This window comes from Gopherus flavomarginatus, chromosome 1 (genome assembly GCF_025201925.1).
Source record: "Gopherus flavomarginatus isolate rGopFla2 chromosome 1, rGopFla2.mat.asm, whole genome shotgun sequence".
Classification (NCBI taxonomy): domain Eukaryota; kingdom Metazoa; phylum Chordata; order Testudines; family Testudinidae; genus Gopherus; species Gopherus flavomarginatus.
Window position 1 is genome coordinate 78,131,024 of NC_066617.1, and position 19,871 is coordinate 78,150,894.

General features: G+C 41.1%; 1 protein-coding gene across 2 annotated transcripts in view; it reads left to right on the forward strand.

The window, feature by feature from the left end:
• The window catches only part of ACSS3 (acyl-CoA synthetase short chain family member 3), a 173,372-nt gene that overhangs the window by 41,483 nt on the left and 112,018 nt on the right, over nt 1-19,871 (forward strand). For both annotated transcript variants that reach the window (XM_050935246.1, XM_050935237.1), the window contains exon 2: nt 7,732-7,876. In XM_050935246.1, the coding sequence (XP_050791203.1) occupies nt 7,732-7,876 (145 nt within the window). The remainder of the gene's footprint in view (nt 1-7,731; nt 7,877-19,871) is intronic.

Here is a 19,871-nt window from a genome sequence, read left to right on the forward strand (position 1 = left end):
CCTGCCACCCACACACCGTTATGGAACCTCACAGTTTTTCTATCAGCGTCCGTATGGACCACCAGGGAAGCGTCAAGAGATTCAAAGATCTTGTCTTCATGCCTGTCCTTGCAACATTCCTCCTCCCAGATACAACTCCCACAGAAGAGAGATTTCTGAGGAACCCTAGAAAGCCATCAACCACATTGCCTGCAGCCATACAACCACCCCACCTCCTTTGGGGGTCATCTTGTATTCTTCTTACCAGATTGGAGTGCAAAAACAATGGACAAATGGGAATAAATGTTGCCTACTATGGCTATACAGTCAAGTGCATCATGCTGCCTCATTGACAGCCCCCTTCCCAATCCCATCTCAGAGACAACATTCTCACCTTAGAGTTGGACTTCTTACTACAAAGAGTGGTGACAGAGCGGGTTCCTCCAGACTATCAAAGAATGGGGTTCTATTCAACTTACTTCCTGATACCCAGAAAGAAAGGCAGATGGAGACCAGTTCTGGATGTCCACTATCTCAGTCGCTTCATCCGCAAACCCAAGTTTTGTATGGTCACTTCAGTAGCAGTCATCCCATTATTAGAATAAGGCATGTGGTTTACAGCTCTCAATATGCTGGACACTTATTTTCACATAGACGTTCATCCAGCCTGCAGACGATTCCTGAGATTTATGGTTGGCCCGCATCATTTTCAATACATGGTCCTGCCATTTGGACTCACCACTGCTTCCAGGGTCTTCATCAAGGTTTTGTCAGTTGTATTCCTTGTATTCCCCTATCTTGGTGACTGGTTCCTAGCAGCAGAGTCCAGATACAAAGGTCAACTTTCAGCTTGCAAGCTGCTTGGACTCCTTTCCTCTCTGTCAGCATCAGTGTAGAAAAATCTGCTTTGGACTTCATGCAATCCCTAGACTTTATAGGGGCTTCCATCAGCTCAGTCACAACACAAGCTTACCTGCTGAAGGACAGGTTCCAGACTCTGCAGGAAATCATAGCCCACGTAGTCAACAGTCCTGGCCAGGTCTTGCCTATTCCTCCTTGGCCACATGGCCTTGTGGATATATCTTGCTGCCTTCACTTGCTTCCACCTTTGCTGATTCCAGATGTGGCTCCAGAGAGTTTACTCACCCATGTGCTGCACTGTAGACCTTTATGCTGATAGTTCTTCCATCCAGTGTTGAGAGACCCATGGCAGATTTGAGTGGGAGTCCCCCTTTCTCCCCTCCTCCCTGTCCCTCGTAGGATGGGAGCACACATGGGAGACCACATGACACAGGGAACACTGACTCCTTGGGAATCCAGGATGCACATCAACTTTCTGGATCTCCGAGTGGTAATGAGGTCTTGCCAAGCGTTTCTCTCATCTGTCCTGTCCCATCATCTTTTTATGTCTGGCAACATCACCACTATTTACTATGTCAACAAATGGGGGACACCAAGTCAACTGCTCTATGTACAGAGGCTGTAAACCTCTGGAACTCGTGCATTGTCTGTCTCCCAAGGACTCAGAACATGATCACAGACTTGCTCAGCAGATGGTTTGTGATTGACCATGACTGGAACTTCATCACACCGTAGTGCGTGACAGTTTTGACCAATGGAGAACTCTGACCAGGGACCTCTTCACCTCCCCAATCAGTAAAATATGCAGCACATACTGCTCGTGGGGTGGGGGTGGGGTATTGGTCCCCACTCTCAGGGCAATGCTCTCATACTCAGCTGGTCAGATCTGATCAACTATGCTTTCCCTCCTGTTCCACTCTTGCCATAAGTACTCCACAAGATCAGACAGGACGGGGTGACTGTCATCCTGATTGCCCCCCTGCTGGCCCATGCAGTTCTGGTTTTCCAACCTCCTCCACACATCCACCTATCCTCCAATTCCCATCACCACTCTCGCTGAGCTACTGATACAGCACAACAGCAGGCTTAGACATCCCAATCTGCAGATGCTTCATGTCAGCACATGGTATTTGGATGGACAGTTCTCTGGAACGGGCGTGTTCATTGGAAGTGCAAAACATCCTCTCGAGCAATAGGAAAGAGTTCACTAAGCATTCCTAAAGGGCCAAGTGGAAAGACTTCATCTCTTGGGCCCAATAGAAGGGGCTTTCCCCAGAAGCGATGGACTTTTAGGTATCCTGTCCTTGTCTCACCCTCAATTCTCCCAATGTACACCTAGCAGCAGTTAGCACCTTCCATCCCCGTGACCCCAGTGGAAGGACATTCTGTCTTTACACCCCTGCTGACTGCTAAGTTTTGGAAAGGCCTCATCAGAACCTTCCCACTCACGCTACCCAGTGGGACGTCAATCTAGTTCTTTTGGCACTAATGAAACTGCCTTTTGAGCCGCTGGCTTCGTGCTCTTTGTCCCTTCTTTCCATGAAAGTCATCTTCCTTGTGGCTATCACTTCAGTGAGAAGGGTAGGTGAACTTGGGGCCATGATGGTAGACCCTCCTTTCACCACTTTCCGTAAAGGATAGTCTCCCTGTGCCTGCATCCAGAATTTCTGCCAAATGTCACCTCAATCAGCCCATTCACTTACCTGCTTTCTTTCTGAAGCTTCACGGCTCGGAAGAGGAATGATGACTCTTCTCCCTTGATGTCCGTTGGGCCTTGACCTTCTACCTGCAGAGGATAAAACCGATAGGAAATCTCCTAGACTGTTTGCCATAACTGAAAGAGTTAAAGGTCAGGCAATCTCCACACAGAGAATCTGCAAGTGGACTTTGGGGTGCATTACACTTTGCTGTCAGTTATGATGACTGCTTCCAGGCCCTTGAGGTGTGGGCGCATTCCATGAGAGCCCAGGCTTCGAACATGGCCTCCCTCCATGATGTTCCTCCAGGGGCATATGTAGAGTGACCCTGTGGTGTTCTATACATGCCTTTGTTACACATTATGCTTTGGTGCAGGAGTCGGTGGCAGATGGCTCCTTTGGCTCCACTCAACCATTCCAACTTTGTCCTCACATCCTCCTCTGACTTATGTACTGCTTGTTAATTACTCTCAGTGGAATACAGTATAAAAGAAGAGGAAGTTACTTACCTGTAACTGGAGGTTCATTGAGATGGGTGGTCCTCTTTGTATTCCACTTTCTGCCCTCTTGCTGCTGCGGATCTGGGGAATGGTGGTGGAGAAGGAACTGACAGTGCGGTTGTTCTGCCCCACCCTTTGTCATCTTGGACAAAACCATGTGTGGACTAATGGACACTACTGCTTTCAAAATCTCTGCCTCTGGATGCATGGTGCACATTCATAAACCCTCAGTGGAATACAGGTGGGGACCACAGTTCTCAAAGAACCTCAAGTTACAGGTAAATAACCTCCTCTTCCTAAAAGTTAGTGGGATTGCAGAAATATTCTGCCTAAAAAAAGTGATCAGTAGCCTTATCACAGAATATTTCTGCAATAAGGCTACTGGTCACTTTTTTTTAAAACTCCTGTAAATTAAATTAACTTACTTGCAGCAATCTCTGTTAACCTTCTTGCTGATGCGATGAAAGGCAGTCATTAACCATTTAAAAAGCTTAATATACCATCATTCGAAGGCGGGATGAAAGAATCATTGTGAGTAGTTACAAATCAGCATTCAATGAACTTTTCATTCTGGAAGTTATGAATGAAATAGTCTCTGGAGCCTGATAAGTGGGTCAGCTTCTCTAGAAGTCTGAAGATACTCTGACCTGATGTACTGAAAACTACTGCGAGCAAGCAAATAAAGTCCTTATCTCTCTCAGATGCTGACAGCAGTCTCTGTCTGATAAAGTGAAGAGGCTAATGGGACTTGCTCTTTTCTCACAGAAGAGTTGCTTAATCTAATGGATTTATGGATGGGAAGCCATTACCTTCTCTTCAATGTTTTATTTAGAAAATGGAATTTAGACTTGCACAAAACAAGGGTTTTTTTCTTCATCAAGCATAGAAGTTTTTTTTTTTAAATGGTCACAGTGAACCTACTTGAGAAGAAGGGCAACATTGGTTTAAAATATTAAAGAAGTTTTTGTAAAACCTGGCAAAAACAGAATCCCAGATTGGGAAGCATTTCTTTCAGAAAGCTTTCACATAAGCCAAATACATTAAGTGAGGAGTGAATGGCACTTACTATCCTTAGTTTAATGATGCCAAAAGAAACCCTTAAGTAAAGCTTAAAGACATTTCAGTACAAGAGGAAATACAACAGTTAAGATATAGCATTTACTTCGTGTCGTTAGTTTATCTGCTCTAAAATACTTAGTTGCCACAAGGAAAAACTCTTGTGTTTGGAGCTGCTCTTTCTTATTTTAAAAATTTTATATATACAAGTGGTCAAATCCTGAGCTGGGTATTAAATCATCTTGAATAATACCGTTGTTACACTAGGTGGTGAGAATTTTTGATCTTGATGTATGAATGATTCATAGGTTCACAAGTTGCTAAAATTAGTAATAAGTTTACACCATGACCATTTAGTCACCATTGCTCAGGCGGTCCACAGGGCCAACCACACTGGCCTCTGCAGAAGTCATAGAGGCCATGGAAAGTCATGGAATCCATGATTCCACAGCTGCCATGACAGACACGGAACCCTAATAATGAAATAAGGCTTCTCTTAAACAACTTTTAAGAAACTCAGAAGAACACTTGATTTTTCACTATTGAGGGAAAAGATAGGGAGAAAAAATATGGTGCAGTGCCAATTGTCAAAAAAGAATCTAACAATAACTACATGAGACATCAAAGGATATGCTGGAGGATGAGGAAGATGATTGCTTGAAAACTTCAAAGCAGTTGTTGTAACTAGACATGACCTGTTCTACTTAGCACTGGTGAGGCCTCACCTGGAATACTGTATCCAGTATGGCGAGCCACATTTTAAGAAAGATGTAAACAAACTAGAGAGAGAGTCTAGAGGAGAGCACCAAAAAAGCTAAAATGATATCTGCCTGACCTATGAGGAAACAAAACAAAACCAAGCATTTTTAATCTTCGGGGAAAAGATTCAGGGAAGATCTGATGAGTCTTCAAATAGGTTAAGGACTATTGCAAAGAGGACTGTGATAAATTTGTTCTCCATGTCTACTGAAGGTAGTACAAGAAGTAATCAGCTTAATTTTCAGCAAGAGAGATGTAGGTTAGATAAAGTTAGAACATTTCTTCCAAATAAGAATAGCTAAGCACAGGAAAAGGCTTCCAGGGGAGGTTATGGACAGGTCCTGTCATTGGAGCGGCGCAGTTGCAGCAGTACAGGTATGTCTCTGTAAGGTCTGTAGTGTAGACAGACTTACAAGTTTATGCTGAACTCATCAAGAAATAGCTATGGAATCAGAACATATATATAATTTTTTTAAAGTAAATGTATTCAAATGGATAACAAATCTGAATAAAAGCTGGCTCGTTCTAAAACAAAGGGTTTTAATTTTTTTTAATAAAAGGCTTTCCACAACTTTAATTAGAAAAAGTTTTGTGAAATTTAAAAAATGAACTAACATTACTTGTATGTAAACATATTTCTTCAGGATTTAAAATCCATACATTGTTGCATTGTGCTAATGCAAAAGGCACAGAAAGTGAAAGTATCTTGTTTGCTTTGCTCTCAGCATAGTGGTGTAACCTAAACTCTTATCAAAAGCAACAAGAAAAGTTGTCAACAGTAAGGTTAAACATCAGCTGAGAGCTGGGAAGTTGAACATCCAAGTCTGGATTCAGTCTCTTATAATGTTATAATCACATCAGAAAAAAACAATTTTTTTTTAAAAAGGGCACAAACATATTTTTTGTTTTTCATTTTAGTTTTAACTCTCTCATTTAATTATTTTTGTGTTTTTTAAAATGTACCCTTATTGTAATGCGAATGTAAGTCTAATGTATTCAGTTTAATTGTAATTGGGTTAAGAACACATACATCCTTAAAACTAGATGGCTTGTTTTGCAGATGGAAAGGCAGACTAGTTTAGGACTAAGAAGGAGGAGTTAGTTTATATGTGTGAAAGTTGTTGGTCTGATAAGTCTGGAGACAGAAGTTCATTATTCACAGACTACCTGACATTACCCTGGTAACAACATTTATGATAATTTGGAGGAACCATATCTAGGGGTAAAGGGTATTTCAGTCTCCATACCCACTCTGTCCTTTTTCTTTATATTGAATCTGCCAGGAATAGAATAGGGTGCCAATTGTGATGCTGTTTTTCTGTGGAATGCACAAAGAACAAAATTAAAATCAAACTTGTTTCAGGTAGGGAACTGAACGGTCTTTAGGTGGTAACTCCAGGTCATTACCAACCTGAATTAGATTTAATAGTTGTGAACCTGTGATGAAAGATGCTGCATGCATGCAAATATTGTTTAAATCAGTCTTTTTATTGAGATGGGGGAAAAGGGATGCTAATCTTTTCTTTTCTTGCTCATAATGGACCTAATTGTTGAGTCTGAGTTGTGTCCAGTGCAGTACCCAGCCAAGGGTGTTGTGGCAAAGGTATGCCACTGTAAACCCCTCTCCCCCTATGGGGCAGTTTCACCCTGGTACTGTCTAGAGCATCCTCATGGGATCACGGGGTTCACAAATGCTTTCCTTCTGCTCTGTTTAGCTGTTCATCTTTCATTCTTGTATTGGGGTATATGCACAGATGGGGAGAGGGATATACAATCCAAGTCACACAAAGGGGACCATGGCTGGGGAGATGGCAGGCAGGGGAATAGGACTAAAATTCAAAGCTGTTCTTGACGTACATTTTTTGATGTTGTCTATTTTTGAAGTTGTGTCCTCTTAGAATACACCACTTCTGTATATTTTTGTATTTCAGCATCATACTACATTTGAATAATCTTTTCTATGTAAAATTACAACAAAAACAAATCCCAAGTTTGTGAAACAGTTTTTAATCAATGACAGTTCTCTGTAAATATCTGGCTATTGAAGAGATCATAACTCTGTTTGCAGATTCCTAGTCTTTATACAGTTAAAGTACAGCATTTTACTAACCAGTTAATAGCCTCGTTTACCCATTTTTGAGCAAATTCTTTTTGATTTGGGGTTTGTCTATACTTACAGAGTTGCAGCTGCACTTCTGTAGCGCTTGAAGATGCTACCTATGCCAACAGGAGAACTTCTCCCATTGGCGTAGATCTAGGGTCCCCAACGCCATGTCCATGGGCGCCATGGCGCCCGTTGGGGCCTCTAAGTGCGCCCGCGTACTGGCCGGCGGATAAGCATCCGCTAAAATGCCACCGACAAGCTGCGTCATCCAGAGGCATCGCCGCCGATTTTTGGCAGTATTTCAGCAGCGATGTCTCTGGATGATGCTACTTGGCGGCGGCATTTTGGTGGCGACGCCCATTGACGTTGCCGCTTGTATGCGGAATTTTGGCAGATGCCCGTCCGCCGCCACAGTCCTTCGTGGCTAGTTGTCTGGCGCCCACCAGACAAAAAAGGTTAGGGACCACTGGCATAGATACTCCTCCTCCCTGAGCGGCAGAAGCTATTTCGGTGGGAGAAGCCCTCCTACCAACACATGCTGTTTATGCTGGGGGCTAGGTCAGTATAATTATGTTGCTTATGGTATGGATTTTCCACATCCCTGAACAACATTGTTATACCAACGTAAGTTGGTAATATAAGTAATGTAACAGCAGGGGCCTTCTGATTTGAAGACAGTGTTTCATCTGACTTAATATTCTCTCTCCTCCCCATAAATTAGTCTAGTTAGTTTGGAAAGACTGTTATCTAATATTGTACTTTTTTTTTCTTTTAGGTTTGTGGATGGAGAGCTGAATATTTGTTATAATGCTATAGATCGTCATGTTGAGAGTGGACATGCAGACAAGATTGCTATTATCTATGATAGTCCTGTAACAAACACTAAACAGGCTATCACTTACAAAGAAGTTCTTGAACAGGTAAGGTTGATGATAGAATCCTGTTTTCTAGAAACAGGTAGGAAATAATGTCTCATTACATGACACACAGATATTACAGAGATGTGTGAATTAGAAATAACATAGCCATATGATATCTTGCCTTTCAAATTGCATTTTATTCTTTAGTTGTGTTCTATTCTGATTTATAAACCTCACTAATTTTACCCAATAGTGCATTGTTTCTCTCGCTTCTCTTCTCCACTGGTTATTTAGGCCAAACAGCTGCTGTTTTGTCTACGTCTTAGATTTCTTTCTCTCTCTTCCCCCTTCCCTCCCCAACCACTTCCGTAGTCCATCTTAAAGAAAAACAGTATAGGTAAATTAACTTACTGTCATCAACAAAACTACTCTTCTAGTAGTGATAGCAATAAGCTTATGAAAAGAAAAGCATATATCTTGACCCAATACACCAACAAAACATCATAATTAGAATTTAAACATTTAAAGGACAGAAATCCTAAAATATGTGCCTCATCCACCAAATTCTAGATCATCATGGAATGAAGGTTTTTTCATGTGTTTACCTGGTAAATCAGTTAACACTGAATAATTGGTGAAAATTGGCATATGCACATGGAGATGTGTATGGTGCCACAGAGCTGTACATATGCAGAAAATATCTGTGTTCCAAGTTCAACTAGTAGGTGTCGTAGTGAGGGTCTTTCCTGGTCATCCATTTGGACTGCTGTAAGAGGAATACAAGCCTCTGGTTGTGCTGGATCCGTGAAACCTGTATGGTGTTCAGCCATTGCCCTAATATCGGAGACTCTTAAGTGCACTCTCAGGGCACAGATCTTCTATCTGGCTGGCACCCCTTTTGAGAGTTGGAATCTGCTCTCCACTTGCCTAACCCATGGCACAGTGCCAGCTGTTTAGACTCGCTGGTACTTAAACACCCCCATTTCCCAGAACTCCACCCAAAAGGAGTGAAGCTTCTAGTTTACAGTCTGTCTCGGGGGCATGCATTAGTTGTGAAGCATTTAGCACACACACACTTTGCACACTCTTAACACACTCTTTATGCTCTCTTATACTTAGTCATGGAAAGTGAAAGAGATTATACAAAACAGTAAATGTTACACACATCCCTTTCTATCACACCTTTCCCTTGGAAATCCTTGGGGATCAACTGTATCCTGGGGGTTACAGTGTCCCCTCATGCAGGCAATTATGTGATGGGTGGTCTCTCCCTCTTGGAGCCCCTTATTCAGCTCCTGTGATGTGAGCCCTATTCTTTCCCTTCCTGTCTGGTTCTCCATATTCCTGTGTGGTTGGTCTTTTAAACACCACCTGATGACCTGCTCTCTTTTTTTTTGTTCTGCTCCTGGAAGTTTCCAGTGCTGCTCCCTTCAGAGGAGTCAACTAAAGTGCATTTCTAAGGCGGCAGCTCTTTCATTATCCCTGGTGTTTGCACCTCAATAGAATCATTGTCTTAGGCACCTTTTATTGTATCTGTCTGCTGCATACCAGCCACAGGGCCTGTTGGCAACAGTGGATCTGTATACATATAAGCACTCATGACTTGGGTGTTTTTCATAAAACAACTGTGGCCACCAGCAGACCAGGTGGCAGCTCATGCCAAGGACCCTAGACCTCACTGAACACTGAGGGTATGGCTACACTTGAAATTTCAAAGCGCTGCCGCGGCAGCGCTGCGGGAGCGCTGCCGCGGCAGCGCTTTGAAGTGTGAGTGTAGTCAGAGCGCCAGCGCTGGGAGAGAGCTCTCCCAGCGCTGCACGTAAACCACATCCTTTACGGGTGTAGCTTGCAGCGCTGGGAGCCGTGCTCCCAGCGCTGCAGCACTGATTACACTGAGGCTTTACAGCGCTGTATCTTGCAGCGCTCAGGGGGGTGTTTTTTCACACCCCTGAGCGCGAAAGTTGCAGCGCTGTAAAGTGCCAGTGTAGCCATGGCCTGACAAATGCGTAGCTGGAAACCAGTCTGGCTCACCTGTGTGTTAGTATTGTTAAAATGGGTATTAGATTTATCGAGAGATGTTATTAGTTTTGGATTTTATGGAATCCTTGTGAGTTGCTGCATGTATTAATCTCACTTATACTATCTGTATCACATGTTTATAAAGTAATATGTAAACATTTGCTTTGTAACTATAAAAGTGGTTGCTAGGAAACCCACAGTGAGGAGAGAAGCATTAACAAGTGTGAAATGCTAGTTTACCACTGGAGGTGTCATCTCCTGCCCAAAACAGAAGGCCCATAGACACTGGACAAACCATTATGGGATATCAGGCTTTGATTGCTCCCCCCAGACCCATGAAAAGGGGATGGACACAATCACTCATCCCATCGCAGTTTGAACACTGTGGGAAGGGAATAAAAAATAAAAATCCCTGACCTGAAGGATTTGTATCAACATGCTTCTTGAAATTTGGAGGGGGTAATATTTCTAAGCAGAAGCAAGGGATCTCCAAACTGCTTAGCTTGGATTAGCCCTAAAGGATAAATAGAGCTTGCATATTACAGCAGTTTCTATTACTGTTTGAATCTAAGACTGTAACTCATTTATGTATCTATGTTTATCTGCTTCAACCTTGTAAATAAGTCTAGTTTAACACAGGATTGTCTACAGGTGTTTCTTTAGTATAAGGTGAAATTGACATGGGTTAAGTGACAGCTCCTTTGGAACTGGGAATAACCTGAACATTTTTGTGATTTTTGGTATAAGGGATCATCTATCACAAAAGCAAGTTTGCCATGGCAAGATAGATTGGAGTACCCAAGGCAATGACTCCATGGTTAGGCTGCTGTAGTTCTTGAGTTCACGCTTGTTACTTGATTGGTAAGATCTAAGAATAGAACTGACAACTATCTCCCCTGAGGTTGGCAATCACAGTCGTGAACTACTCCAGACAGCTTGACAACACCTTCAGTGTATAAGTTTACAGGTATAACTTCGATTCATCACTGTAGGTATGAGTAATATCTAGATTGTACTATGGCAGTAGGTTCATTCACTTTTTAAAAAGGTGTGTATGTTCTTAGAATCTTGTTCGTTTGTGTTTGTTTTTGTTTTCTTTGAACCTGAGATGGATGGCCCCTGAGTGCCTGAAAGCATCCTGACTTGTCTGGCAAATGACCTATATTTTTACCTAGCTGGGAACAAATTTGAATTCTCTCTCTTAGTTAAAAATACAGGCCACTTACCAGATAGTGAGAAAAGGCTGCGTCTACCCTAGAAAAGAGGCTGGTTGAGGATCTGAAGGTAGGCTCCATGTTTGGGAGAATTCCTGTCCACTGTGGCCTATATTTATAGCATAGCATCCTTGCCTTGACCAGTCAGCCCCTGATAAAACCTCTGTTGTAAGGGTTTTAAATATTATGGTACATTTGTTTAAGTGAGGAAAATACTTCGACAGTGTGGATGCTAATGTCTGATTAATACATTCTGTAGTTAATGTGCAGATTTGTATACAGCAATTGGAAATCAAACTGGATTTCTTGTTCCAGTACTATGTTTTAGCCATTTTGTTTTGTTCAATTATCTTTATCAGCTGTGCTGAACTCTAAAGTAAACTTCAGTGAGGTAGAATGAGACTCCCATATTGTCTTAATGATTGCAGTGTCCAAAGTGCAATTCAGGTCACTGTTGTAGTGAAATTGTTCCATGGAAAAAGATATTTACAGCATAATTGTGTGTAGTGTTCTGAAATGTGTGAATATGTTTACAAATGTGTAATGTACTCACATTAAAATAGTCCAGTTTGTGAGTTTTCTGTTACTGGCTTTAGGAAAGGAAAAACTGTTTAGTTGCAAACATTGGTACACATCACAGCACTTCTGTAACCCTGTAATGAGATCTGCAGAAACCCTTCATTTTTATTGATTGACTTTCAAGATTTTTTAACCAACATACACTATAGCAGTGGTCCCCAACCTTTTTCGTCTGGCGCCCGCCAGACGAAGGACCGTGGTGGTGGTCGAGCATCCGCCGGCCAGGACGCAGGCGCATAGTGCCCGCAGGCATCACGTTGGGGACTCCTGCACTATAGTGTTGTGATGCAGCTATTCATGTACTTCAACATTTATTGATAAAGTATGTCTCTTGTTTGTTTTTAAATAGCTATCTTAATGATGTAATATCCCTGTGTAAATCCTGTCCAGTGTATCCCCTTTGCAGTAATTTACTTTGAAAAATCATTTGAAATGCAGCTCTTTACCTTTTGGAACCTGAAATTGATGTTCAGTTTCCTAGGTTTGTGGCTGTGTATTCTGTCCAGGTCTAATAATAGCTTTGGGAGAGAACAGTAGTAATAAATAATAGTATTGTACAGAATGAGAGAGCTGCACAAATTGACTTAAACATCCTCTCTCTACATTTTCTCCTCTTTCTAACAAACCAGGTTAACAGGGAGCACTAGTTACCAGCTCGAGTATGTAACCAAACACACTCTGAAGTCAGCAGGTCATGGAATGCTGTCTGTAGTAGAGTCCTGTCTAAATATTATCTTTGAATTCTGTACAGCTTATGCATGTGTTCTAATTTACACATTTTCATGCTCTTCTGTCATGTGAAGGAGAGAATGTCAGATTAATATACACTACAGTTTATAAAAATACTTAGTCTACTGCTAAGCCTTTTGAAGCTGTTGAGTTGAGTGTTTTATAATACCTGATTTCCCTGAAATATTCTGTTTTATGCATGCTATCTTTTTGTATTTGTTTTGTTTGTTTTATCTTGCATTGTATTTTACTCCTGTTATATTTCTTACAAATGGACAATATTTTAACAATAAACTTATAATGAAAAACAAATCCTTTCCCCATTTTGACCCATTATGCAGTGTTACCAACCCCCCCGTCTTAAAAATCAAGAGATTTGGTATATAAATCAAGTTACTATTTTTTTTTTGTAAACATAAATAAATTTACATAGACAGTTGGTTTATAAACCTCATTAGTGACTTATTTAATTTCTAACAGGTTAGAGCTCTTTACAAAAATAATAGTTATGCTACACAAAGCACACAGGATCTTTTATAGAGAAGGCAAAAACCGCTGCATTTATTGAGAATACAGCAGTTAGCATATGCTTTTTAGTCTCACTCACACACACACTCACTCACACTCTCTCTTTCCCGCCAGTTGGTATTTATAGTTACCAGTCCAGAGTCTGGATCAATCTAGTGGCCAGTCAGATTGGTCTCAGGGGGAGCTGGACTCTGTTGGTCGCGATCCGATGATTCTGGACTGTGGCAGGACGAACCCAAAACCCATGGCAAAGCATCCTGTTCTTAGTCTTTTTTTCTCTGTTGAAATCTATGGATTTTGCTGTGTTAGGCCTCGGCTACAGTGGCGCTTTACAGCGCTGCAACTTTCTCGCTCAGGGGTGTGAAAAAAACACCCCCCTGAGCGCTGCAAGATACAGCGCTGTAGAGCGTCAGTGTAAACAGTGCCGCAGCGCTGGGAGCGCGGCTCCCAGTGCTGCAAGCTACACCCGATGAGGAGGTGGTTTATGTGCAGCACTGGGAGAGCTCTCTCCCAGCGCTGGCACTGCGACCACACTCGCACTTCAAAGCGGTGCCACGGCAGCGCTTTGAAGTTTCAAGTGTAGCCATAGCCTTAGTTTCTGACTGGTTACTTCTTAATTGGTGTAAACATTCAATACACCTCGGAGAGGGTCATTCTGTCCTGGTTTAGATTTAATCAGTTGTCCTTAGGGCTGCCAGCCCTCACCTCAGGGTCATCGGTCTGCCCTTCCTCCATTATGGATGAACATTGATGGTGTCCTTAAGTCTCTTCATTCCTCCTTCCTTGACCATTTGGCTTTAACAATGGCCTTCACACCTTCTTTTCCTGATCCATACATTCCTCATTCACACAAACAGCCTTTTACAGTTAAAGGTATACAGCAGTTTTTATGTTGAGCAAGAAAAGGCATTGTAAATTAAAATTTCCTAAATCTTATAATCAAAACCATTTACATTGTGGCCCAGGCTTTCAGTGTTCCTCTAATCTCCTTAACATAGACACAATACAAGATCCTGTCTCTTACGTTCTAAACCTTAAAAATAAAGAAATATATATTTAACTAGAGTGCCTAATTTGTAATACATATAGGAAACCATAGCAGACATTATAACTTATCCTAAAACAAAAGGGTGACCATAATCAGTCATAAGGATTGTTCTGGTCTGTCATTCCTTTCTGCTTTTCAAAAAGGGTGGCTGGCAGGATGAAATCAAATCATACATTAATACTCATAGTACATTTATAAAATCCTGCTCCTACAATATTACTGCATACGAAAATGCTTTACCAACAACTTTTTAAAAATCCTACCTGTTGTCATCCCCATGTTGCTATGCATCTCAGTTTAAGGTTACAATGACAGTGATTGGTATGACAGCATCTGCTGGAGTGCTGTGCATTTAGCAATTTCTGGTAGCTGTTGGGAAGGTTTCAGTTCATAGTAGTGTTGCCGACACAGAAGTGCCAGAGGCAAGCAACAGTGGTTCGTTGCCCAGAGTGCTTAGCGCCAATAAACACACCAGGGTGGAGAAGCAAAACACAAGTTTATTTGAGCTCAAATAAGGTGCAAGGGAGAAAATCTCAAATCCTGCACACCTAAAACAAGCAGTTTCTTCCTTTTTATATCCCAGTTGTTTACTACAAAACTTTTTCGTGCTGACTAGCTGATTTCTCACCCCCGCCTCCTTTTCCATCCAGCTGCAATCTCTTTTCTCATTCAATCTTTTGTCTTCCCCGTTCCTCCCCCCTCTCCGCTGCTGAGACATGTATACAGTATCTTAAAACGGCCTTGAGCATGCTTTAGCCTAGCTTCAATGTATTACAGCAGAGAGCTGGCTGTTACAACCGAAAACTAACTGCTAACACTACATTTTTGCAGCTATTAGTACATTAGGTTACACCTAGGTTACACAAAGTGTTTAACATGGAGGAACATTGGTTCATTGAGGCCTACAACAGGAGGGCTTCATTGACACTTGTGGTCTACCACCGTCCCGAGTTACCTAGATTTATGCCTAGTGACACCATCAGTAGTCCAGAACATTTGTTTTTGTTACAAGTAAAATAGATAAGCCTTTGCTTCACATTCTAGATCAAAAATGGTTGTGTTTCTCTGCATTAAGGAGAATACATGCTCCACTCTAGCCTGACCATAAGGAAGAATCAGAAGCATAGCAATCAGTTTCAAAAGAGCTGGATACCACTTTTCTTGTGTCTCCATTTTGTTAAGATCCAGGACTTGTCCCCCTCCCTCCACTCATTCAGTTTTGTTACCCCTGGCTGGAAATCAGGCAGCTCAGACCCTACTTGATACTGGTTCCACTCATACACAATTGTTTGTTTTTTCGCTCTCAGATTTCATTGCAGATGGAAATCATGTCAGTAGATTAAGAATTGTGTCTTCATCATAATGCAGTTATTAGGCAGATGTAGCAGTCTCAACACCTGAAGAATGTTATCTGTTAGTGGTAATTTTTTCATATAACTTGACTGCTGTTTTATCCAACTTAAAACAGAGTTATTTTTTCCTGTCATGACATTGGCAGAGTCAGAAGAGAAACAAGTAACATTCTCCCATGGAATGTGGTGGTTAGCAAAAAAACCCAGAATTTATTGTAATTAACAGATTTTCTGCATTTACGATATTAAATATTTCAATGGCCAAGAGGTCTGTTTTCACAACTTTGAGTCTAATGAAAGTACCTAGTGATACTGCAAACCTCCTTGCCGTTGCAAACATCATTACTGTCATCCACCACTAAAGTGTTTGGGCTTGTTTCCCCAACTGATTCAGAATGGTGGTTGGAAAGTGCTTTTATTATTGCAGTGGCTTTTGTTCACCCACCTGGAAATTCTTTTGCAATGTTTGAATTGGGAATCACCAACTTGAGTGGTTGTGTGTGGTTGTTTTTTTGTTTTTTTTAACCTTCAAATGCAGTCAGTCGGTAATCCATATTCTGCAATGGCTTGGCAAAAAAAGTACTTCAGTATTTGTAATCTTCTGACCTCTTCATGATAGGAAAAAATAACAATGTTTTAAAGTCGGATAAAATAGCAGTCAATTCCGTGTACGTGGTGCTAGAACAATTTTTATAGTAGAGGTGATGAGAGCCATTGAACCAAACGGTAAACATCGTATATAATGGAAACCACTTCAACCCAGGGTGTGTTACATCACCTCTAGTTCCAGCACTTATGTCTGTGTACTGTCTGCCTTGTGTTTCTCACATTGCACATCTTTCAGTGAAGGATGCTGTTTAAGCAGTCTCAAAACCCACAGAAGATCTGCTTGTGGACAGTATCAGAGGGTAGCCGTGTTAGTCTGGATCTGTAAAAGCAGCAAAGAATCCTGTGGCACCTTATAGACTAACAGATGTTTTGGAGCATGAGCTTTCGTGGGTGAATACCCACTTCCTCAGATGCTTGTGGACATTTTTCATTATTGTAGTGATAGCACAAAACGAAAAGATGCGTACAAACAATACCAGCACTGCTGTGATGCAAACGAGCTTCAACTAATAAGACAAGGTGGAACAGGGTGGCTCAGTCTCTGCCAAGCAGTAGCAAGATGTAATAACCACTGGGAGCCCCTTAAAGTCTATTTTGGAAGGTGACTTGTCATTAAAGTGACAGATGCCAGCACCATAGACTAAAGATTTTAGTATCTAGTAAAAAGATTTGGTAAGAGCCTCGCTATGCAAAGATTAATGGATTAAACAGTTGAATATTTTTATACTGAGATTGAGAGTCTTTAATCAAAAAAGAGAGAGGGACAGAAATGAAGACACGTTTTATCTCATGCATGTTAGAAATGGTCAAAAATATCTGCCCAGTACTAAGGTACTGATAGGAAGAAGTAAGGGAAAAAAAGCTAAGGGAGAGATAAAAGTGCCACTAGAAACTAGCCTTATTCATAGTTTCGCTGTCTTGATGTAAAAATTGAGTGATACCTTGAAAAAATATAAAACTTGCCAACTCCGTTCAGGATTTATTTCCTAACCTTTAGGACATCAAGTAAACTGCATTGTCTGGCTAAGCCTGAAGAAGAATAGGAGAAACTGGATGTGGTTTTAATTAAGTCTCAACTTTATTTTTAAATGTTTGGGAGTACGCAGCAGATAAGTCGACAGTGCCGGTAATTCCATAATCATTTCACCATATACCCAGGGGCTTCCATGAGCCCTCCCACTTAGCCATCCTGGCCCCCAGCCAACCTGCTGCTGTGACCTCACCATCTCTCCCCTCCCAACTCAAATGAGGTTTCAGAGAGATTGGCCCCCTGAAATACCAGTCATAGTAACCCTCAACCCCCTCCACCCTGTTTCTGCTCCTTTAAAGAATACCTTTAAATCCTTTACCAATCCATTTTATCTGATCACTGTGTCCCTTCTCTATGGTGTACCTGCTCTGGATGTCCGCCATGGGTTGCGACATCATAGCTTAATTCCAGTTTCATGTTCACCCCGTTAAGCCCCCCGGAATCCACTTCAGGCATAAAACCCCCACTTTGCCTTGGTCAATCTGGCAGTGAGGGAAAAAATTCCTTTCCAGCCCCAACCCCCTCAAGAAAGGAACAACTAGCACAGTAGCACAGTGCCCACAGTGGATCTTGACAAAACCCAGTATTTCATCGCTTCCAGGAGGGTGTGACCAGAGTCCTGTGGAGCCAACTGAGGTCACTCAATTAGGGTGAATTGCAAAGAATGGGGCAGACAATCCCCAAAGCTGGTGGATATTCTAATACTTAAATTTTTCAAGACAGCATAAAACAGCTTCTATAATACCTCTCTGGTTACCCAGAAGCCAACAACATAGTTCCCGTAAAATAACCCAGCCTTAGACCTTCACCCAGATGCCCAAGTCAAATATGACGAGGATTACTGAACATCTTTTTCATCGTATAAGAAAGTTCTACTAATCCCAAAAGATTGGACACATTACCTCCCAGGTTAATGAATATTTTGGAACTTACCCAAATACATGCTTACAGCCAATTCTTATTAACTGAATTAAAATTTATTAAAAAAGAAGAGAGAGTGAGTGTATTGGTTAAAAGATTAGTATACATACTGATATGAGCACAGTTCTAAGGTTAGATTCATAATAGAGATGGTGAGCTTCGTAGTTGCAAGGAGTTCTTTCAGAATTGGTGCATATGTTATAGTCTAATGTTCATATTCAGCGTGAATCCAGATTATGACTGGAGATCTCATTCTTACTATTTAAGCTTTCCCTGCATGAAACATCAAACAAATCTGAGATAAAAAGGATATGGGAAAACTTCTTCAGAACTTTTAATAAAGAAATGAACATGTCATTTTACCCAGTTCTTTTTTTCTTTTAAAAAGAGTGATTGATATGGCAATCCTGAATCATTCAAGCAATCTTCAGAGCCAGATAAGCCTGCTCCATTGTGTTCTGCATTTTTCTAGGCTTCTACAGTTGAGTAAAATGCTTCTGTGGATATTGTGACCTAAACTCTGGCTGTGTTTGGACTATTGGGAGGGGATGAGAGAGAGGATGCAAAGAGTATTCTCACAGTTGTGCTGCTATGCAACAGCTCAGGGACCAGCTATAGTATGACTGAGGCATAAAGGTACTGTAGTAGTCTACTGCCTTCAGTAAGAGTCATCTCTTCAGAGGGTGCAGAGCAAACATAACTGGGTACATGTGGCAAATATGGTGAGATTCCTGCTACGACATGCCCTCTTCTCCTTTTCATAGGTTTGTGCTCTACAATGCTTCAATAAAGGTCCAAAACTGTCTAGATTGTAATTTTTGTACATATAAAAACCTATATTGAAAGACTTCTAAGGTTGAAAAGTCAAGCACTCAAAAGGTAGGAAATGCTGGAATTAAGGTTGTGTGTGCATTACGATAGTCTTCAATGACAAAATCACAGGCTTTATTTTGCACAGAACCCCTACTTCAGGATGCATCCTGCTTACTAATTGGATAATTAGTTGATATTTCTTTTTATCCTCATTCAGTGTGTAGGCCCATATTTTTGTACCATACACCACCTAACCCCCCACACTGAATACAGAACTATTAATTAAATGTCATTAATTGCCTCTTGGGCTGTTTTATTGTACTCATTCCCATAGAATGAGTGCTTCTCAAGCATTGATAACAAGGATTAATCTTCACAAAACCGCATGTGAGGTGAGTTGGTGGTATTATCCTTGTTTTACGGTTACATTTTGGCATAGTTGTAAGCAACTGAAAACGTGATCTTATAATGGAAAGTATTGGACAAATCCACCTATAATTAATTTTCCCAAGAGTCCCACCTAAAATCTTCTCTGAATACCAGATTATTTGGCTAGCAAAATGACAGGTGAAATTCAGAGTTGGTAAATGCAGAATAATGCACATTGGAAAACATAATCACAACTAAATTAGCTGTTACTACTCAAGAAAGATCTTGGCGTCGTCATCCGTAGTTCTCTGAAAATGTGTTGTAGCAGTCAAAAAAGCTAACTGTGTGCGGAATCATTAGAAGGGTAGATAATAAGACAGAAAATATTATAAGACCTCTATATAAATCTATGGTGCATCCATACTTTGAATACTACTCCCCATCTCAAAAAATATTAGAATTGGAAAAGGTACAGAGAAGGGCAACAACAATGATTAGGTGTATGGAACAAGGCTGAGACTGTTCAACATTGAAAAGAGATGATTAAGAGAGCGGGTATGATAGTCTATAAAATCATGAATGCTTTAGAGAAAGTGAATAGGATAGTGATATTTACCCATTTGCAAGGCAAAAGAACCAAGGATCTGTTAATTAAATTAATTGGCAGCAGATTTAAAACAAAAAGGAAGTACTTAACACAATACACAGTCAACCTGTTGTACTCATCTTAGGGGATAATGTGAAGACTGAAAATATAACTGGTTTCAAAAAAGAATTAGATCAGTTTGTGGAGGATAGGTTCATCAATGGCTATTGGCCACGATGATTAGGGGACTCATCCTCA